At 42.5% G+C, this 19,779-nt stretch overlaps 3 protein-coding genes across 12 annotated transcripts; all 3 read left to right on the top strand.

Moving 5' to 3' along the window:
• Positions 1–1,022: 1,022 nt before the first annotated feature.
• Positions 1,023–6,367, top strand: LOC130514013 (solute carrier family 22 member 13-like). 6 transcript variants are annotated; one of them, XM_057013351.1, is made up of 11 exons: positions 1,629–1,944; positions 2,742–3,136; positions 3,346–3,449; positions 4,206–4,360; positions 4,613–4,877; positions 4,968–5,088; positions 5,173–5,267; positions 5,333–5,547; positions 5,700–5,808; positions 5,870–6,064; positions 6,138–6,367. In XM_057013351.1, exons 1-11 carry the CDS (start codon positions 1,851–1,853, stop codon positions 6,184–6,186), a joined length of 1,797 nt encoding a protein of 598 aa, XP_056869331.1. In that variant the 5' UTR covers positions 1,629–1,850; the 3' UTR covers positions 6,187–6,367. The 6 variants fall into 6 exon arrangements, with proteins under 6 accessions (XP_056869335.1, XP_056869331.1, XP_056869336.1 ...); XM_057013356.1 differs by having other exon boundaries at positions 1,630–1,944; positions 4,206–4,236; positions 4,831–4,877; XM_057013353.1 differs by having other exon boundaries at positions 1,630–1,944; positions 4,706–4,877.
• A 2,792-nt stretch (positions 6,368–9,159) lies between these two features.
• Positions 9,160–15,728, top strand: LOC130513966 (solute carrier family 22 member 13-like). Of its 5 annotated transcripts, none has more exons than XM_057013292.1 (10): positions 9,160–11,087; positions 11,175–11,257; positions 11,490–11,641; positions 11,898–12,069; positions 12,148–12,268; positions 12,347–12,441; positions 13,188–13,402; positions 13,797–13,905; positions 13,994–14,054; positions 14,125–15,728. In XM_057013292.1, the coding sequence occupies exons 1-10, from the start codon at positions 10,713–10,715 to the stop codon at positions 14,281–14,283; spliced, it is 1,542 nt and encodes a 513-aa protein (XP_056869272.1). In that variant the 5' UTR covers positions 9,160–10,712; the 3' UTR covers positions 14,284–15,728. The 5 variants fall into 5 exon arrangements, 4 of the variants coding, with proteins under 4 accessions (XP_056869272.1, XP_056869273.1, XP_056869270.1 ...); XM_057013293.1 differs by having other exon boundaries at positions 11,154–11,257; positions 11,490–11,542; positions 14,125–15,727; XM_057013290.1 differs by having other exon boundaries at positions 9,163–11,087; positions 11,154–11,257; positions 14,125–15,726.
• Positions 15,729–16,023: 295 nt separating this feature from the next.
• Positions 16,024–19,442, top strand: LOC130513961 (solute carrier family 22 member 13-like). The gene is made up of 10 exons (XM_057013285.1): positions 16,024–16,448; positions 16,567–16,670; positions 16,737–16,888; positions 17,175–17,346; positions 17,433–17,553; positions 17,635–17,729; positions 17,851–18,065; positions 18,338–18,446; positions 18,574–18,768; positions 18,850–19,442. The coding sequence occupies exons 1-10, from the start codon at positions 16,074–16,076 to the stop codon at positions 18,890–18,892; spliced, it is 1,581 nt and encodes a 526-aa protein (XP_056869265.1). The 5' UTR covers positions 16,024–16,073; the 3' UTR covers positions 18,893–19,442.
• The last annotated feature ends 337 nt before the right edge of the window (positions 19,443–19,779 follow it).

Genomic DNA, 19,779 nt, shown 5'->3' with positions numbered 1-19,779 from the left:
GACAGCACAGTCCCCTGTGGAGCACCGATGCTGCTGACCACAGTGTCAGACGTGATGTCCTTCATCCTGACGAACTGCGGCCTGTCGGTGAGGTAGCTGGAGGTCCAAGCAACCAGGCAGGGGTCCACTCGCATCTGTAGAAGCTTGTCCTGTAGGACAAGGGGCTGGATCGTGTTGAAGGCACTCGAGAAATCCAAAAAGAGGATTCTCGCTGTGCCACTCCCCTTGTCCAGATGCGAGTGGACTCGGTGCAGCAGGTAGATGATGGCGTCCCTACAACCGACCTTGTCCCGGTAGGCGAACTGTAAGGAGTCCTCAGCGTGCTGCACCTGGGGCCTGAGGAGGTTGAGGAAGAGCCGCTCCAGAGTCTTCATCAGATGTGAGGTGAGTGCCACCGGCCGGAAGTAGTTCAGCTCACTCGGTCTGTTCTTCTTGGGGACAGGAATGATGCAGGACGTCTTCCATAAGGTGGGCACTTTCCCCAGCTCCAGGCTGAGGTTGAAGACTCGTTGTAGCGGCTCCCCGAGTTCAGCAGCGCAGGTCTTGAGGAGCCGGGGGCAGACTCTATCTGGTCCAGCTGCTTTTTTGGGCCGGAGCTTCCTCAGTTCTCCCCTCACCTGGTCAGCCGTGAAGCAGGGAGGATGTGGGGATGGTGAGAGCAGGGGGATGCAGGGAGGATGTGGAGATGGTGAGAGCAGGGGGATGGGGGTGGTAGAAGGTGGAAGGGTGGGAGGAGGGAGGTCAGCAGAGGGAGGGGAGGTGGAGGAGGGAGGAGGGAGGCGGGGTTGGGGGAAGTTGTGGTGGGTGGCTGGTTGGAGGGAGGGGGGTGAGGGGAGCTCGCTGCTGGGGAGGGGGGGAGGGGTGGAGGGGAGCTGGGCTGCTGAGGTGGGGGGCAGAGGATTGGAGTGGAGTGGGCTGACTGAACCTGTTGAAGAATTGGTTCAGGTCGTTTGCCCTCTCCACTCCTCCCCCTTCTGTGCTGGTCTTGGCTTTGTGACCAGTGATGGTCCTGACACCTTCCCAGACGTCCCGCATGTTGTTATCAGCCAGCTTCTTCTCCACCTTCTTCCTGTAGGTGTTCTTCGCCTCCTTCAAGCAGCGTTTCACCTCCCTCTGCGCTTCTTTCATCTCCTCCCTGTCTTTATTTCTGAAGGCCTTTTTCTTCTTATTGAGGACATCCTTGACTTCCTGTGTTACCCATGGCTTATTGTTAGGATAACACTGTACAGTCTTGGTGGGGACAACCACATCTACACAGAAATTGAGGTAGTCTGTGAGACGGTCGGTCATCCCATCTATGTCCTCTTCATGTTCCCCCAGCAGTACATCCCAGTCCGTGATGTTGAAGCAGTCCTTCAGAGCCTCCTCTGCTGCAGGAGTCCATCTCCTGATGGAGCGTGTGGAGGCTGCCTGCCTTTGGACCAGTGGGGTGTACTGGGGCTGCACGTACACCAGGTTGTGGTCCGACTTGCCCAGTGGGGGGAGAGCGATGACTCTGTATGCCTCCTTGACGTTGGTGTACAGTAGGTCGATCGTCCTGTTGTTTCTTGTGGGGCAGTCAATAACCTGGTGGAGAGCAGCCAGTGTGGAGTCCAGGGTCACATGGTTGAAGTCTCCAGAGATGATCAGGAGGGCCTCAGGGTGCTTGGTCTGCAGCCGTGCAGCGACGCTGTGGATCTTCTCACACGCAGTTGCTCCGTTGGCCGTGGGGGCGATGTACACACACAGGGCGATCACGTGACTGAACTCCCTGGGCAGGTAATATGGCCGCTAACAGTTCGAGATTTGGGCAACACAAAACCGCCTTCACAGAGACATGGCCAGGGTTACACCAACGGTTGTTGGTGTAGATGATTAGTCCCCCTCCTTTGCTCTTTCCGCATGCCTTTGTGTCCCTGTCCGCTCTCACCGCGGTGAATCCTCGCAGGTCCACGTTAGCGTCAGGTATGGTAGCGGTTAGCCACGTCTCTGTGAGAATAAACAAGCTGCACTCACGGTAAATCCGCTGGTTTCCCAGGGCTGCCAGCTCGTCTATCTTATTCGTTAAAGAGTTGACGTTGTCCATAATCACGGAGGGGAGCGATGGTTTGTGCCTCCGCCGATTTTCTGTTCGCCGCGCCTGTACTTTAGCCCCGGCTTTGCAGCCTCTGTAGCGTCGCTGCAGCTCAGCTGGGACCCGGTGTCTCAGTCCGTGTTTATTTTTTGCGAGTTCCAGTAACTCCTCTCTGGAGTAAGTGAGAGGTCTGGTTCTTCTCTGTGCGGTCGATGTATCCATGGGATGCATAAAAAGTAACTTCGTGACGAAGTGAAATGCTAAAAAACAAGCTAAAATGAGTAAAAAACACACACAGTGCTGTAGAGCGCGAGGAGTGGCTGCCGTCTGCTACAGCGCCATGTTAGCCCAATCTTCTTCTATTCCTAACCTCAACCTTTCCTAACCCTAACCCCAGCCTTGAAACTCAGACTGATCTGTGTCTTTGTCCACTAGTTATAAAAGTTTGTTAAACATTAACTTGCAGTATAGGTGATTTAACATACTGTGACTGTTCTGTTGTCTTGCTGTCTCGGTCTCTCGAATGTTTGTGTTGGGAGGTGTCACAACATTTGGACTTCAACCAGAGGGATCCTGACTTAACAAATTTGGACGCTTTGCTGCATTTTCTTATGCCAGCAGCAATAAAGATTTGTTCAAATATTAACCTGTTGAATAAAAGACGTGCAACACTGTCTCACTGTCACAGTCCACAGTGCCGCCACCACCATGAGCAACTTTGGACAGATCCTGAAGGAGATTGGGGAGTTTGGCTTATTCCAGAAACGGCTCGTGGCTTTGCTGTGCATCCCCAGCATTTTTGTAGCTTTTGATGTCATCAGTCAGGTGTTCATTGGCCTGAACTTCCCACATCACTGCAACACCGACTGGATCTTCTCGCGTAAACCTAACCTGACCCGGGAGAGGCAGAAAAATCTCACCCTGCCTGTAAACAAGGATGGACAGTTTGAAAGCTGTACAATGTTCACACCTGTGGATTGGGATCTGGAAACTATAGAAAATTATGGCAAAAAGAACACAACTGAATGTATGAATGGAACTGAATTCGAGGCTCCAAAAGGTGCATCTAGCCTTGTGACAGAAGTAAGGACTGCTGCTCAGTAATTAGTCTTATTGATATGTTTTAGTGGCTAATCAATTATGTCATAAAAACTGGAACCCTAGGATCACCTGTAGTTTGTACAAGCACCTCTATAGGAAATTTTGGTGCCTTAACCTGTAAAGGATTGTGAACTAATGCTGTCTGAGGTTCTTCTGTGTTTTATTGATTTTATCCTTCTTCCTCTCATCAGTTTAACCTGGTGTGTGAGAGCAGCAGTCTCATCGAATCATCACAGTCGGTCTATATGGCTGGACTCTTGGTCGGAGCTCTGCTGATGGGACCGATAGCCGACAGGTACATGATCCCTTTCACTCTTAAATTTATGTACAAACTTGAAGTAATTTTAAATTAACTTGGGACACTAGAATGTTGCAGTGAAGAAAAATATGAGTCAAAAGGCAAAGCTCTCAATTTACCGGTCAGTCTCCTGCAAAGCACACCTATGGTCATGAACTTAAGGTAGTAACCAAAAGGTCATGATTGGGAAATACAAGCTGGCAAAATGAATGCCCTCTATTGGGTGCCTGGGTGCTCCCTTAGACAGGGAATAAGAAGCTCGAGAGGAGCTTGAAGTAGAGCCGCTACTCCTTCGTAATGAGACAATTTAGCTGAGGTAGCTTGGTCATTTTTGCTGGATACCCCTGTGGATGCCTCCCTGGGGAAGTGTGCCAGGCATGTCCCACCGAGAGGAGGCCTCGCGAAAGACCCAGGACATGCTGGAGTGAATGTGTCTCTCAGCTGGCCTGGAAGCACCTCATAATTTCCCCAGAAGAGCTGGCGGATGTCTGGGCTTCTTGCTAGACTGCTGCCTCCGCGACCCAGCCCCGGATAAGGAGGATGAAGACGAGACCAATTCAGAGATTATAATGCATCTGATGTGAATGTTTTTGGACTGCGAGAAAACCATAAAGGCACCTGAAACATGTGCTCTGCAGAAAGAATGCCCAAGAACTGGAATTGAACCCGTCTGCTCTTGATTCAACTCGACTAAATGATGAAAATATGTTATTGATTTGAACCTGTCTAAAGCACCGACTCTTCATTCTGCAGATTTGGCCGACGCTTCGTGGTCTTGCTCTCAGTATCCCTCTTGCTGGTGTTCAGTGTTGGAAACGCTTTCTCTCCCAACATATACGTGTATATGGCTCTGAAGTTCTTAAGTGGCATCTCTACATCTGGCATTGTTGCAAGTGCATTTGTTATTGGTATGTTCACTAAAATATCTGTCTGGATTTGACTGATTAACAAAGACAGGAAACCCTCCTCGAGGAATGTGGCATTGACTTGGACAATATTTGTGATTGCCGTCTCGTTGGTGCTCAAATGGGTCTTAGACTGCAACTTAAAAGTAAAAAAACAGAGTGTAAACATATCTCTTTCTATATATATATATATATATATATATATATATATATATCTTCCTCGCCCTCCTGGGCGGTGCCTCCTTCCTCCTTCAGACTCGGGTCCTCTACCAGAGGCCTGGGAGTCTGAGGGTTCTATATATATATCATTAGTTTTCAGAGATGGTTGTCTGTCTGGTTTATCTGAAGGTGGAGAATGGAGTGATTCCTCCAAGTTTGCTTTGTGCACCATTCTCTGCCACTCAACTTATGCTCTTGGACTCATGATATTGTCTGGCGTTGCCTATTTAATCCCTAACTGGAGGATCCTCCAGCTGGTGCTCTTCAGCCCTCTTATCCTTGTCCTGGGAATATTTTACTGGTAATTCATATTTCAGTTTACAATTCTGGTATTGGTAAAACATTTTTCCTCATCTAAAAATCAGTGATGGTCGTTCTATGTGTTGATCAGGATTCTGCCAGAGTCAGCTCGCTGGCTCTTGACCCAGGGCAGGAAGAATAGGGCCATTCAGGAAATCCAGAAGGCAGCCAAGATGAACGGTAGAACTATCTCGCAAGAACTGTTGAAGAAAGTAAGCAGCATTGAAACCACTTTGTCTATAAAAAAGAAATACATTTGAAGTATTCAAAAAATGAACAAAGACTTCATTGTTTAGCTGGGGTCTGAGCGTGAATCGAAGAAAGGGATCATGCTGGATATCTTCAGGATACGTTCCCTGAGAAACCGTACATTCATAATGAGCTTTGTCTGGTGGGTATACCTTTACATCAGAATCCTCAGTGACCTCTCTCTGAAGATGCCTCTCCTGGTGATAGGTTTGGAACATGTCTGATGTATTATGGACTGAGTCTGAACGTGGGCAACTTTGGCTTGGACATCTATCTGACACAATTAATCTTTGGCGCAGTGGAAATTCCCGCACGTCTCGGTTCTTTGCCCCTTCTCCAACGTTTTGGGAGGAGAAAAGGCCAAGCAGCAGTCCTACTCTTTGGGGGTGCAGCTTGTCTGGTGATAGTCGCAATTCCAAAAGGTACCTGATCGTAAAATATTTTCAGTCTGTAGTATTTTTTCTTTTGTTAGTCCCGAGCATGAGGAAATGTCACATTTGTTATAGTTATACAAGTAAGAGTTTTTCCAAACACGTCTTATTCTGACTCAAATATGTTTCTTTTTGGCCATCAGACCTTCCTGTGGTAATAACAGTTATAGCTGTACTGGGGAAATTTTCAGCTACTACCAGTTTCACCACCATCTATGTTTATACTGCAGAACTGTATCCCACCATGCTGAGGTAAGGGAGGTAATAAGTTATCATATAAGACTACTACTAAGTACACCATTTGTTCTGGCAGGCAAAATGGTGTTGGCTTAAATTCTATGTGTGGTCGCCTGGCGGGCATCCTGGCACCCCTAGTCAGGCTCCTTGAGGTCTACCACTACACCATCCCTATGTTGATATATGGTATCATCCCTGTTAGTGCTGGAGTTTTGTGTTTATTCCTCCCTGAAACCCTCAATACTGAACTTCAGGACCACGTGGAGCTCAGGTGAGTTGATAAATTAACTCCTTGAGAGTGTCCCAGAACAAAGCTACATGCCAATGTATTTTATGATTTCCAGGGACTCCAAGAGGGAGAATTCTGAAGCACAAACATTCATCACTTCTTGATGAAAGAGTACTTGACTTAAATTCTAAAATAAATGCTTTTCACCTTTGAATGAAACAATTTTTCACTGCTATCCTTGTCAAGTCTAAGCATATTTTGTTTTGTACTTTTATTTTACAATTATTTCTATAATAGGGTGTTTATAACCTGGCTATTGAATAATAAATATATATTTACCATTTACCTTCTTTAATCTCATTCTTATGAGTAATCCCCTTGATTACGTGATTTTTATTTTTAAGATTAGTCCTAGAAATTATTTATTAATGACAAATTATTTACACGGAAAGTCAATTCTTGCAGAATGCTTAACACTTCAGAGTAAAAAATGGATCTACTGGATCTAATGCATAGATCACTAACTGGCGGACCCCGGTCCGAGTCCGGACCCAGAAGCAATCGTGTACGGACCCGGATCTAGAATCCATTAATTATTAGATGAATTTGACGTGACACTTCTATTTAACCGGGGCAGCTTTTCTAATGTTTACAACCAATGCCGTAAACACTAGGAAAGCTGCCCCGGAGGAAATTAACTGACCAATCACATAAGAGTTAAGCCATCCCACGTGATGCTACTCAGCCAATCAAGTCTCTGCATGTTCATCTCTGAACATGAAGCTACAGGGCAAGAACAATTCCATTTGTGAACTGATAACAGCTGTGCGCTCCTTTCAGAGGAAACTTGAGGTGTTCAGCAAAGACCTGCAAGGAGACTGTCCACTTCCCAGCACTGCAGGACCAGGTTCAGGGAAAGAGAGATGTGTCTTCTTTTGTTGACTTTGTTAATAAGCTGATTGTTAACTTCAGCAAACGTTTTGACAGCTTCTGCTTTGGACAGCAGCTTACCATCTTCATTCGGAACCCATTTCTCATCACAGATGTCAGGGGGTACTCAAAGGAAGTCACACACCTCTTCAAGTGGGCAAATGTTGCACCTCTTCAAATGGAACTGGTTGATCTCCAGGCTTATGTTGCCCTGAGAGAACAGTTCAGAGGAACTGACCCTGACACTTTCTGGTTCCAGATAGTTTCTGCCTTGTACACCATGACCATGTTTGGCTCCACGTACAGTTGCGAGACAGCTTTCTCCACAATGAACATAATTAAGACAAAATATCGTTCCAGGCTTACCAATGAGCTCCTCCACATGTGCATGAGAATGGCCCTGACACCATTTAGGCCCAGATTTACAACCCTGCCAGGAAAAGCTGCAGCTCAGTTCTCTCACTGAGCAACACGAAGAAGGGGAGCGGAATATAAGCGGAAAGACAGAGAAACTCAAGTGTTTAATTGTTAGGATTTGTTAAGATTGTTGATGTAAAAGTGGTTAAGATTGTTGTTCAGTCAAGATTGAATTGAATTGAATTGAATCAGATTTATTGCCATTGTTCATGTAATACACAGTATTACACAAGCTAGGAATTTGTCTTGGTGTGACGCTGTGACATTCAACATAAAGAAGACAACACTTAGAATAAGATAAATAAAATAAAATAAGACATATATACAGTATATACATAAATAGTAAGAAATAGTGCAGGTCAATGCAGGAGTAATGTGATGTATTGTTCGTGAGTCCGACTGGCTGCTGTTCATGGTGCTTAAGTGATAAGTCACTTGGTGTTCAGCAGCCTGATGGCAGAGGGGAAGAAGCTGTTCATGTAGCGGGAGGTTTTGGTCCGAATGGACCGTAGTCTCCTGCCTGAGGGGAGGGGGGAAAACAGTCCGTGACCAGGGTGGGAAGGGTCGGCCGTGATCCGACCTGCACGCCTCCGGGTCCTGGAGATATACAGGTCCTGGATGGATGGAAGCCTGCAGCCGATCACCTTCTCGGCAGCGCGCACGACGCGCTGCAGCCTTAGTCTGTCCCTGACGATGGCGCCAGCAAACCACACGGTGATGGAGGAGGTGAGGATGGAGGAGGTGAGGATGGACTCCATGATGGCCGTATAAAACTGCGCCAACATCCTGGGAGGCAGTTTGAGCTTCCTCAGCTGCCGTAGGAAGAACATCCTTTGCTGGGCCTTCTTGATGGTTGGCTCCCACTTAAGGTCCCGGGTGATGGTGGTGCCCAGGAAGCGGAAGGAGTCCGCGATGGTGATGGGGGAGTCCATGAGGGCAAGGGGGGGCAAAGGGGCTGTGACTTTCCTGAAGTCAGAAGAGGAGGGGGGAAAGTACACAGCCCTGGGGTGATCCAGTGCTGATGAAGACAGAGTCCGAGACAGTCTTCCCCAGCCGCACATACTGACTCCGATCCGTCAGGAAGTGAGTGATCCACCTGCAGAGGGAGTCAGGCACACTAAGCCGGGACAGCTTGTCCTGTAGCAGAGCGGGGCGGATGGTGTTGAACGCAGAGCTGAAGTCCACGAACAGGATCCTCGCGTAGGTTCCCGGGGAGTCCAGATGCTGCAGGGTGGAGTGAAGGGCCAGGTTGACCGCGTCGTCCACAGATCTGTTAGCTCTGTAGGCGAACTGCAGTGGATCCAGGAGGGGGGTGGTGATGGACTTGAGGTGTGGCAGGATCAGGCGCTCTAAGGACTTCATGACTACAGAGGTGAGCGCCACAGGTCTGTAGTCGTTAAGCCCAGTGATCCGTGGCTTCTTGGGGACAGGGACGATGGTTGAAGTTTTGAGGCAGGCTGGCACCTGGCATGACTCCAGGGAGGAGTTGAAGATGTCTGTGAAGACAGGAGTCAGCTCCTCTGCGCAGTGCCTCAGGGTGGAAGGAGACACGCCATCCAGGCCAGGGGCCTTGCGCGGGTTCAACCTGGCGAACTGCCTTCGCACATCCTGTTCACTGATGGTGAATGGGGGGGGGGGAGGGGGAAACTGGTGGTAAGTGATGGGGGGGGGGACTGATGGTGAGTGATGGTGAGTGGAGGGGGGGAGGAGGAGGGAACTGCCTTTGATGGAGTGAGGTCCATGGGGGCAGTGACACTGGGGGGAGGGGAGGTGTTGGGCATGGCTGACGAGGTGTCAAAGCGGGCAGATGTGAGACAGTTGAAGAAAAATTCGAAAAAAACTGTTATTAAACTTTATTTCTCTCAAGGTAAAACTTTATTTTAAGGTGCACATTTTTTGCAGAGCTATTTTATTTATTTTCTCTTTAAAAAAATGCAGCACTTCTTTTGAGAGATGTTGATGTTCCGGACCTTTACTTTAATAAATTTTCTCTGACTGGACCTCTTTGCATTATAGTTGAATACCCTTGATCTAATGGATCTTCACAAACAAAAAGGGATAAAAAAAAATAAACACAAACGAAAGGAAAAGGTTTCCATCCAAGTGACAAAACTAAGAGTAGTTGTCCACTCAATTTTTAACATTTTGTGCTGGTGCCACATACAAAATTAATGTGAGTGAAAGTTTTACCACACATGACTCTAAGCCTCAGGACTTCATCTGCTGTCCTGGGTGGGTAAAACATTGATAACATTGATAAACATTGATAAGTCCTGTCAGACATAAACGTGACACATGTCACAGAGGATATACTGTAACATTCTACAGCTCTTTTTTTCAAAAGATAAAATACATCCATTGTACTTTATGCCTTTGTTTGAACAGCTACTCAAAGTTAGGGCTTATAGAGTTAAGAAAACAACTTCAACTACTCACCACGTATCTACTTAAAGAATCAGCATTCCCATCTGGATTGAGGCAAACTAAGCATTTTGTGTGCTTTTATGCATGACTATCTGCTAAAAATCAAAATGGTCTAGTTTTAGTAAATATGATTATATCATGAGAAGCACATTCCTGTAGTCTATACAAATACAAGACAAACTTTTACAAAAAAATATCAAAAGCCATATAGAGCAGAACAGCCTTTCTTTTGGTTTAGCTGTTATACTGTGATAAGTTCTTTGTTGCAATCATTTGATGTGATCACCTATAATTTTCAAGACTGAATTATTCTTGACTAAGTTTCAGGTTCACCTTTATTTTTCTTGATGCTGATACAGATGTCTGGGATGTCGGGGTTTCCTTTACTTCTTTTATACTATCTTTTAATTATGCATGAACATAATGTCTTGTATGCACACGTTATAATGTGCAATAAATAGCCTGTTTGTGTAAAACAAATGTAATTCATGGCAATATAAAATCTTAGGCCTGATAAACTTTGCATCATCAGATTTAAGAAATAACAAAACAAAGAAAGCAACAAAACATTAAACAGCAGCTTATAAAAAGTCTTCTACAAGAAATTGTATGTCTAGTAAAAAGGTAATCAACCTTGAGTCCAATAGAGCATTCCCCACAGTCATTTGCCTTACAAATTATTTTTATAAAAAAAAGTTTGTTTGGCACTCGGAATGATAGAAGTGAATGTAAACAGAACTAAGGGAGCTAACATCACCATCAAGGGACACTGATTGCATTTTCTCAAATAAAAATGAATATATCCTGGAGGCTTATATTCCCATTCTTGGGTTGTGCTTGGTAAACGATTAATAAGGTCTGTCTGTGTCATGATCTTCCCTTTGATGAGAAAGGACTGCAAACTTAGCCACTTGTCATCATGAGACATTTTGGAGAGATCCTTAAAGAAACTGGAGAGTTTGGTTTGTTTCAGAAATTGTTACTTGCTGCATTATGTGGCATTAGCGCAAGCTGTGCCTTTGGTATTGCCAGCCTGGTGTTTACGGGGCTGAGCTTTCCGCATCACTGCAACACCAACTGGATCTTGGAGCTTGGACCCAACCTGACCCAGGAAAGACAAAGGAATCTCACCCTGCCTGTAAACGATGATGGACTATTTGAAAACTGTAGAATGTTAAAACCTGTGGATTGGGATCTGGAAACCATTGAAGTTTATGGAATTAACAGCACAACTGAATGCATAAATGGATGGGACTACGAGGTGCCTGCAGGCTGTGCCAGCATTGTGACAGAGGTAAGAATACAAGCAAGGATCAAGTCACTTTTCTGAGCTATTTCCCATGATTTTCTCATCTTTCAGTTTGGTTTGGTTTGTTCCAAGAGTGGCTTGATTCAGGCATCACAGTCCAGCTACATGGCAGGTTTTCTGGTGGGCTCTCTGGTATTTGGGTCAATTTCTGACAGGTAAATGATCAGTTAACATGAACTTACAGCCCTTTTCTCTGGTCTGTTCAATGTTTTTTCTAGCCTGTTCCCATCTCTGACTCACCTGATAATTATTGCAAGTTACCATCTTTGGAGAAAATATTAAAAGGCCAATGTAAAATTGACCCCTATAATTTTTTTGCAATGTTCTTTGTGTCACCACATGCTTCTGCGAAAAAAAAAAAAAAGTATCAAGCCTTTTCTTTTGCAGATATGGACGACGTTCAGCAGTCCTGATCTGTGTCTTTGTCCAATTCCTGTTTGGTGCGGGAGCTGCCTTTTCACCAAACATCTATGTTTACATGGTCTTAAGATTTTTTCATGGGAGTTCGGGTATAATTAAGGCTAGTTTAACTGTGTTTGGTATGTATACATTTCATCTGTGACTGACTTCTCAAGTAAGCAGAGTAGGCATCTTGATTTGTATAACCCAGATACTCCAGTGGTAAAATCTGAAGAAAAGAAAATTTCAAGGTGTTTCCTAGAAATGTAGATGTGTGAAACTGTGTTTCTTGTGTCTTAGACAGTGATATCAGGGGCTGTAAACAGTTCTGATGAACAGCTAATCAATTGTGAATATTTTCTAACACTGATGTTAATGTAATCATTCCTCTTGCAGTAGTGGAGTGGACTGATCCATCAAAATCAGCTCTTTTTACAACAATGCTTATGATTTTTGATGCCCTTGGAGTTATGGTGCTCCCTGGTGTTGCCTATTTGTTTCCTAACTGGAGGATCCTGCATCTAGTGCTTTTCGGCCCACTTCTCCTCATTGTGGTATTATCGTACTGGTTGGTATCTTTTTGACCTTGTGTCAAATTCTCCTAAACTGTAGGTATGGCAGTTTTAACACTCTTGATATGTGTCAGGCTTCTCCCAGAGTCGGCTCGCTGGCTCATGACTCAGGGCAGGAAGGAAGAGGCACAGAAAGAGCTCATGAGGGTAGCCAGAGTGAATGGGAGGAAGATACCTGAGCATCTGTTAACAAAGGTCAGCAGCATTAGACATGATAGGTTTTTGACAATTACAAATGTAATTTTAAAGGCCATTATTATTTCCTTTGTTTAGCTAGAGATGGAGGCTCTCTTGAAGAAAGAAAACATGTTGGACATCTTCAGGATACCATATTTGAGAAAACAAACGTTTATTTTGGGCTTTATTTGGTGCGTATTTCAATGATTCGTTAGGTGTAGTACCGGTAGTAGAAAACACGATTCCGAGTTACAGTACATAAAATGCATATGGATGATTGACAAAAATCGACACAGAGAACTCCAAATTAATTCAGACTGAAAACCCCAGATGGCTCGGTTGTGAGTCGATGTATGAGAGCATGTGGATGGTGAGCTAGCCTATGTAATCTGCAGATGTGCTATGTTTCGCTAATATTTTCCTCACCTGAAAACACAAGCATCCCACCAAATTTAAACACTTTGCTGTGTGGTAGCAACCGGAAGTAACACAGCAAGCCATGGCAAAGTATTTTTGTGGATGACGTAACGCTGATTCAGGACATAAAAAGAGGATGCCAAGTACTGATGTGTAAAATTGTACATTGCTGTTGTTGATTTGACTGTTGCTACCACCACACTGGCTAACTTCTCTTTGAATTGTTGAAGTGTCAAGTGAAAGGTCAACCAATGTAGCCCAAGAACAACAAAGTAAAACAGTACAAGTCCATCCATAATCTGACTACTGCAAACTTCTTTGTAGGCAGAAATTCTAGTTGCAAAAATTATTCGCCCCAATCATACTAGAAGTGTAGTTCAATTTATATGCTCATTGAAACAATCTTAGTGTTTGTTTGCCATATATTCACATTAACTACTCAAAATCTTAGTTTTTAAATTATGTAATTACTAGACTAGCTGACCTTTATAAAAAGCGGAACTGCTTCTTCTTCTTGTAGGTTTTCAATAAGTATGGTGTATTTTGGACTGACGTTGAATGTTGGCAGTTTTGGCCAGAATATCTACATCACACAGCTCATCTTTGGAGCTGTTGAGATTCCATCGATGCTCAGCAGTTTTGTTCTAAACCAGCATGTGGGAAGGAGGATTAGTCAAACAGCATTCCTGTTCTTTGGGGGTGCCGCGTGTCTTTTGGTCCTTGTGGTCCCAAAAGGTAATGTCTAATATTTTGTGGAATAAAATGCTGTTAGTCTACATGAAACACCAAAACACATGATTGTAATAACGTCTCCTTTCACCACATCTGTCCTGATAAACTAACACATTTAAATGTCAATGCACATTTATAGGACTTATCCAATGACTTCACTTCTTTTTAATGAATCCTGTTTTCTACCCATCAAGGTGAGCACTGATTTGTTTGCTCTAGTCAAAATTTTCTTTTTTGTTTTTCCAATCTAAGGTCTTGCATCAAATTTGATGAAATCTGTCCATGAGGGATTATTGCAAATACCTCAACTTTATAATCCAATATGTGCTCTTGTAACATGAGGCAGATGCCCCTCGGGATTTTGTTTTCTCTAACATATGTCTTTTTTCTTTATCAGACCTTCCTGTGGTGGTCACAGTCATAGCCGTGCTTGGAAAATATTTTGTCAGCGCTGCATTCACTACAGCCTTTGTTTATACTGCAGAGCTCTATCCTACAGTGTTAAGGTAATGCATATTTTGTAAATGAGTACATACATAATGACAAAATACTAAGCATTATCGATTATTAGAAGTCAATTTTGCTCTTATACAGGCAGAATGGTTTGGGTGTTAACTCCGTGTGTGCTCGTGTGGCTGGCATCCTAACTCCTCTGGTAAGGCCCCTGGAAGTCTACCACCAAAGCTTACCCATGATGATATATGGAATCACTCCCATTGTTGCAGGGTTTTTTTGTTTGTTACTGCCTGAAACAATCCACACTGACCTCCCAGACCACGCAGAACTCAAATGAGCTAACAATTTATCCAGTATTGACACCAATCCCAATTCTCTGTCTCAAATTCAATACTACACATTTGGGATGCAATTGTGTCTATCACTGAACCGTTTGTACAAAATGCAACTTCTTCTACTTTCTGTTGTGAAGCTGAAGTTTGAGGAACAAACCACATTTGGTTCTAACTGCTTAAATACAAAATATTAACATTTTCCTCATTTTTATTTACAAAAAACTTACAGCTGGGCCTACATACGATCCAATTGCATATCTGATAGCGTCCCATAAACGTATTTTATTTTCACTACATTCAAGCACGAACTGAACATTGTAAGGGCCCATCTTGGAATGGGAGCAGTTTATATTCTTTTCTGGCTAAATGTTCCCTGTACTGTATAGAAAAATGAACTATCCTTTATGGAATAATCTTCCGGTTCTATGTAAGATTTGCAAGTGGGGCTACCACATCCACCAAATCCCCCCACCATATTGTGGATTTTCGCAAAAATACTACAAGAAAATTCTATTGTTTTTAATATGAAATAAAATGCATGAAAAACCTGATACATAATTACAACACTAAATGTAGCAATTAAAAAATAGCTTTAAAAGAAATGTTATAATAATTATAATTGCTATTATTGCTATTCTCATGTACAATCTTGGAGAAAACATGGTCATTGTTTCAGACTTATATTTTGATATGTGAAATCCCCTTTTTCACTATTTTTTCGGGGTACACACAATTTTACTCCAGTAACTCTGTTGGAGTAAAATGTAAGAAATTTGTTCAAAGTAGCCCTAAAATGGCTCTGAGTAACAGCCATGGCTGTAATGAATTGGATTAGTAGATTGTGATGGTAGGCTATATCATTAAATAGAAATCACCCAAATTTGTATTACTAAATTTTGGCAAATTTTGTTTAACCTGTTAAGAAAGCTGAGGTAGTACAGCTTCACAAGTTGCTTCAAATGACTTTTAAAAAAATAGAACTTGGCCCATGGACACAGAAATCTGAAAAGCTTGCTTTTACAGGGCTTAGCAAGATTGTTTATTTATGCAGGAACCAGCTCTGCAACACACAAGAACTAGAAAAAAGGTCCACCATACACACATCAAATTGTAACAATTTCTATTTGGGTGCTGCTCAAACAAATTATTGTCTACACACAATGTAAACACTGGTCTCACTAAATAAAAGAATGAATAACCAAAAGTGTTGATGTGTTGAGTTTTAATCAGAGGAATTTCTGATTTTGTGCTGAAATTAGCTTGGAATCGTTGAAAATATTATTATTTCCATTATTTAGGGTCTCAACAAAACTGAATATATTACCACAAAACACAACCATGTGGAGCCTCCAACGATAACATGTCTATACAATTTATGTAGAATTAATCATTTACAAAATGTCAGTGAAGGAATTGGACAAGTCTAAAGAGCAATGTTTGCCACCGCTGGTGCTCAAACCACATGTGTCAAGTGAATTCTAAGGTCAACGTGTTTTTTAGAGCAACATCTATAATCTCAAAGTTACAGTATCTGTCACACTTATGAGTGTCCTACTGATTAGATCTTTTTATAGTTGCTGACAAGACTAAGATATCAAAGACACCTAGGTCCAATAGGACATTTTTTCTTGACATTTAATTATGTTTTCATGGTTTTACTTAAGAAAAAAGCAAGCACATGAATTTTATCTATTGCAATAAAATATTCTATGGGATTTTCTAAATTCACCAGTTTTCTCAAATGAATTTTAGTGGTTCAATTTGGAAGCTGTTGGATAACATGGACAGTTGTCCTTAGTAAATGATTGATTTACATTGTCAGGTTTCCCTGGTTCTCGCTCTGCCTTGACAATGCATCACTGCTGGTTCTGCTGCCTTTCAGAATGGCAAATTTTGCAGAGGCTCTCAAAGAAATTGGCGAATTTGGCTTTTTCCAGAAAGCATTAGTTGCTGCATTTTGTATAACCCCTCTATTTAGTTTTTCTGACATGATAGGTCAGGTATTTACCAGCCTGAGCTTCCCACATCACTGCAACACTGACTGGATCTTGGAGCTTGCACCCAACCTGACCCAGGAGAAACAAAGGAATCTCACCCTGCCTTTAAGCAAGGATGGACAGTTTGAAAGTTGTAAAATGTTCACCCCTGTGGATTGGGATCTGGAAACCATTGAAGTTTATGGGATTAACAGCACAACTGAATGCATAAATGGATGGGTCTATGATGCACCCAAAGGTGCTTCCTCTACTACGACTGAGGTGAGTCTACAACCAACAATCAATTTCTCACTCAGGCAGCCATTAATGCTTTTGGAGTTTACAATGGCTGTCAGTTAACAGTTGTTTTCTTCTTTGCATAATTCTTTCTTCCATTTAGTTTGATCTTGTTTGTGACAACAGTGGTTTGATCACAGCATCTCAGTCCATCTATATGGCAGGTTTCCTGGTTGGGACACTTAGTTTTGGGGCGCTGTCTGACAGGTACACTTAAATGCCCCCATCCAAGCAAGACAGAATCAACTGATGTCTTTTTTGTTCTGTTTGTAGATTTGGCCGGCGCATCACAGTCCTGCTCATACTCTTTGTCCTGCTGTTTGGTGGCGTTGGAACTGCTCTTTCACCGCATTTTTACATTTACATGGTCTTCAGATTCTTTTGTGGGAGCTCTGGAGTCATTGTGGCTAATGTATGTGTGTTAGGTAAGTAGAATATTCACAGAGGTAAATATGTCTGTCTCCATATTTTTTTAAGCTCTGTCCCCGGCGAGTTCAGAACTGCCTTCTCGATAGAAGGGAAAATGTCTTCAATAGAGAAGAAAAACAGTCCAGTTAACACAGAAAACTACCTTGAATGCCTGTCTCCATATGTTTTAAATAAAACGCCACTGGGGTTTAGTGCTAAAGCCAATGATTGTTGGTGGCATTGAAATTATTTATGAATGCAGTAATGAGCGAAAGTTTCACCAGTTCCATTTCTGTTATACAGCGGTGGAATGGACTGATCCCACAAAGGCTGCTCTTTCTACAACGCTGATTGTATTGTTTGGTTCAATTTCACTGACTCTGCTTCCTGGTATTGCCTATTTGTTACCTAATTGGAGGATCATGCAGCTGGTCATCATCAGCCCTCTCATCCTTGTTTTGGGACTGTACTACTGGTCAGCAGCACCCTGGATCTTAATAAAATACTCTAATCAATAAATTAACAAAGATGGTTTAAATTTGGCATCGTTGTCCACATCAGGCTTCTCCCAGAGTCAGCTCGCTGGCTCCTCACCCAGGGCAGAAAGGAGGCAGCACAAAAGGAGCTCCAGAGGGCAGCCAGGGTCAACGGGAGGGAGATACCAGAGACTCTGTTAGAAATGGTCAGCACTTATGGTCAGGACTTATTTTTGAACACATTGAAGTCTCAAATCACCCATGATGCTGTGCTTTGCTTTGTTTAGCTGGAGATGGAGACTCCCCTAAAAAGAGGAAATTTGTTGGACCTCTTCAAGATATCATATTTAAGAAAACGTACATTGATTTTGGGAATTACATGGTAAATTTATATGTGTATTTTCTTTGTGAAAAAAACTTGTATGCACAGCATATTTTGCCTGTCCTGCACAATAGTTGCTTCAATATTTCTGTTTTTTGTTGTTTTTCCATTTTTTCCCCAGGTTTTCAATAAGTCTAGTGTATTTTGCTCTCTCATTGAATGTTGGAAGTTTTGGCTCAAATATCTACATCACACAGCTCATCTTTGGAGCCATTGAATTCCCTTCCTACCTAAGTGGTTATGTCTTAAATGAACGCTTGGGAAGGAGACTAAGTCAATCAGGCTTTGTAGTTTTGGGTGGTGTTGCTTGTCTTTTGATCCTGGCCATTCCAGAAGGTAGTGTACATTTATTTTTACAATGAGCATTTGACAATCAATTGTGCCCTTTTACAAATGATAAACAGAAAATTTCTCACACAGATGTGTGTCATGGTACTGACTCTCAATAGCACCATAGACTGTTTGTTTTGAATAAACTTCACCAACAGCAAACAGACATTGTTAAGATAGAGCCCACCTCATTAAGGTGCAACAGTACATGTGTGAAAGAGGTCGTGTTCAGTAAAACAGTGACATATATGAAGTATCCTTTCCCATTTTCTCTTCAGACCTTCCTGTGGTGGTCACAGTTGTGGCTGTATTTGGAAAATATTCTATCTCAGCTGCTTTCAGCACAGCCTTCCTTTATACAGCAGAGCTCTATCCAACCAGTTTGAGGTAATATTTATTTTCTTTAAGGATTTAAAATTATACAGTTCTTTGCTGTATAAATTAAAATGTCTACATTATTTAGTACAGATGAGAAAAAGCTATTTTCTGAATTTTAATGTTTCTATTCATGCAGGCAGAATGGGATGGGTATCAGCTCAATGTTTGCACGTGTGGGGGGAATCCTTGCTCCACTGGTCCTGCTCCTGGAGGTCTACCACTCCAGCATACCCATGCTGATATGTGGCACATTCCCTATTGTTGCGGGAGGTTTGTGTTTGTTACTGCCTGAAACAAAGAACATGGAACTTCGGGACTGCATTGAACTCAAGTAAGCCAAATCCATTCAACATAAACACTGGAATAGAACCCATAAATTAGTAACAGGCTCGTTTTGTTGGTTTATTTTCAGAAAACCTGAAGATGGATCTATAGAGAAAGCGATCTCTGTGTAGATCTGCAACTGGAATCATAAACACTTTGAAGATCAATGTTGCTATTGTGAAACTGAAACTTATATTTGAAGACAGATTAATTTTATATATTTTCAAGTGCCAAATGGTGATAAAAGTGTCTTTTCTTAGAATATAACTGATAGCCATGGTCCATTTTGCATGTGGTCTCAATTTTACTTTGACCAAACGACAAAAATGTTTGTGGTTTGTAAATGATAATTCTTTACTATTGATCACTTTTACTTCTATATAATGTTATTTAAAGGAAATATGTAAGGCTTTGTCAGCAAAAAAACAAATTAATAGGGACCTTTCGTTGCTTTAAGTAAACCTTTAAGCAGTGAAAGATTTTGTCACAAGGTCTCTGAAAATGTAGCTGCTAGGCCATCCACTTTAAGATCTTTGAATCCAGAGTTCTTTTTTTATGTTACTTAGACTGCATTCTGCTCATCATGACCTGTCTCAGTTGCTGTAATTGTTGCATTCTGGGCATGGGGTTGAAACTCATTGCTAATAAAATGAAGAACATCCTTTTCATTTCTGCAAGACAGGCCTGCAACGTATTCCAAAGTTTTGTTTCCTCTGATGTCAACTTCTGGAAGAAATATTTACATTGTTTTGAGACAGTTTTGCAAAGGATAAACATATGTAGTGCAACACTGGAAACTAATTTTCAGAAAATCATTGCTAAAACCATTTGCAAAGTACAGTACAATCTCACCCTGAAACATTGACAATGGGATGTGTCCTCAAAACTGTCCTGCCAGCTTAATCATTTGCTGCCATCATATATGAACATCCTACATCCGCATGTAGAACCTGCTTGGCGCCGGAGCCCCAATTAAAAAAAACAAACAAATAAAAACAAATTCAAAATAGACTTTTTC

This window comes from Takifugu flavidus, chromosome 17 (genome assembly GCF_003711565.1).
Source record: "Takifugu flavidus isolate HTHZ2018 chromosome 17, ASM371156v2, whole genome shotgun sequence".
Classification (NCBI taxonomy): domain Eukaryota; kingdom Metazoa; phylum Chordata; class Actinopteri; order Tetraodontiformes; family Tetraodontidae; genus Takifugu; species Takifugu flavidus.
The sequence above is the reverse complement of the archived record's forward strand: the minus strand, read 5'-3'. Positions and strand labels throughout refer to the sequence as shown.

Bases quoted from the DNA above. Each gene is read 5' to 3' on its own strand.
- LOC130514013 (XM_057013351.1), top strand. From the start codon at position 1,851: ATGATTAGTCCCCCTCCTTTGCTCTTTCCGCATGCCTTTGTGTCCCTG. The intron at 3,137-3,345 runs GTAAGGACTGCT...TCCTCTCATCAG, and splicing joins CATCTAGCCTTGTGACAGAA to TTTAACCTGGTGTGTGAGAG. The intron at 5,268-5,332 runs GTGGGTATACCT...TCCTGGTGATAG, and splicing joins TTCATAATGAGCTTTGTCTG to GTTTGGAACATGTCTGATGT.
- LOC130513966 (XM_057013290.1), top strand. From the start codon at position 10,713: ATGAGACATTTTGGAGAGATCCTTAAAGAAACTGGAGAGTTTGGTTTG. The intron at 12,070-12,147 runs GTTGGTATCTTT...GATATGTGTCAG, and splicing joins ATTGTGGTATTATCGTACTG to GCTTCTCCCAGAGTCGGCTC. The intron at 14,055-14,124 runs GTAAGGCCCCTG...CCATTGTTGCAG, and splicing joins CTGGCATCCTAACTCCTCTG to GGTTTTTTTGTTTGTTACTG.
- LOC130513961 (XM_057013285.1), top strand. From the start codon at position 16,074: ATGGCAAATTTTGCAGAGGCTCTCAAAGAAATTGGCGAATTTGGCTTT. The intron at 18,447-18,573 runs GTAATATTTATT...CTATTCATGCAG, and splicing joins CTCTATCCAACCAGTTTGAG to GCAGAATGGGATGGGTATCA. The intron at 18,769-18,849 runs GTAAGCCAAATC...GTTTATTTTCAG, and splicing joins CGGGACTGCATTGAACTCAA to AAAACCTGAAGATGGATCTA.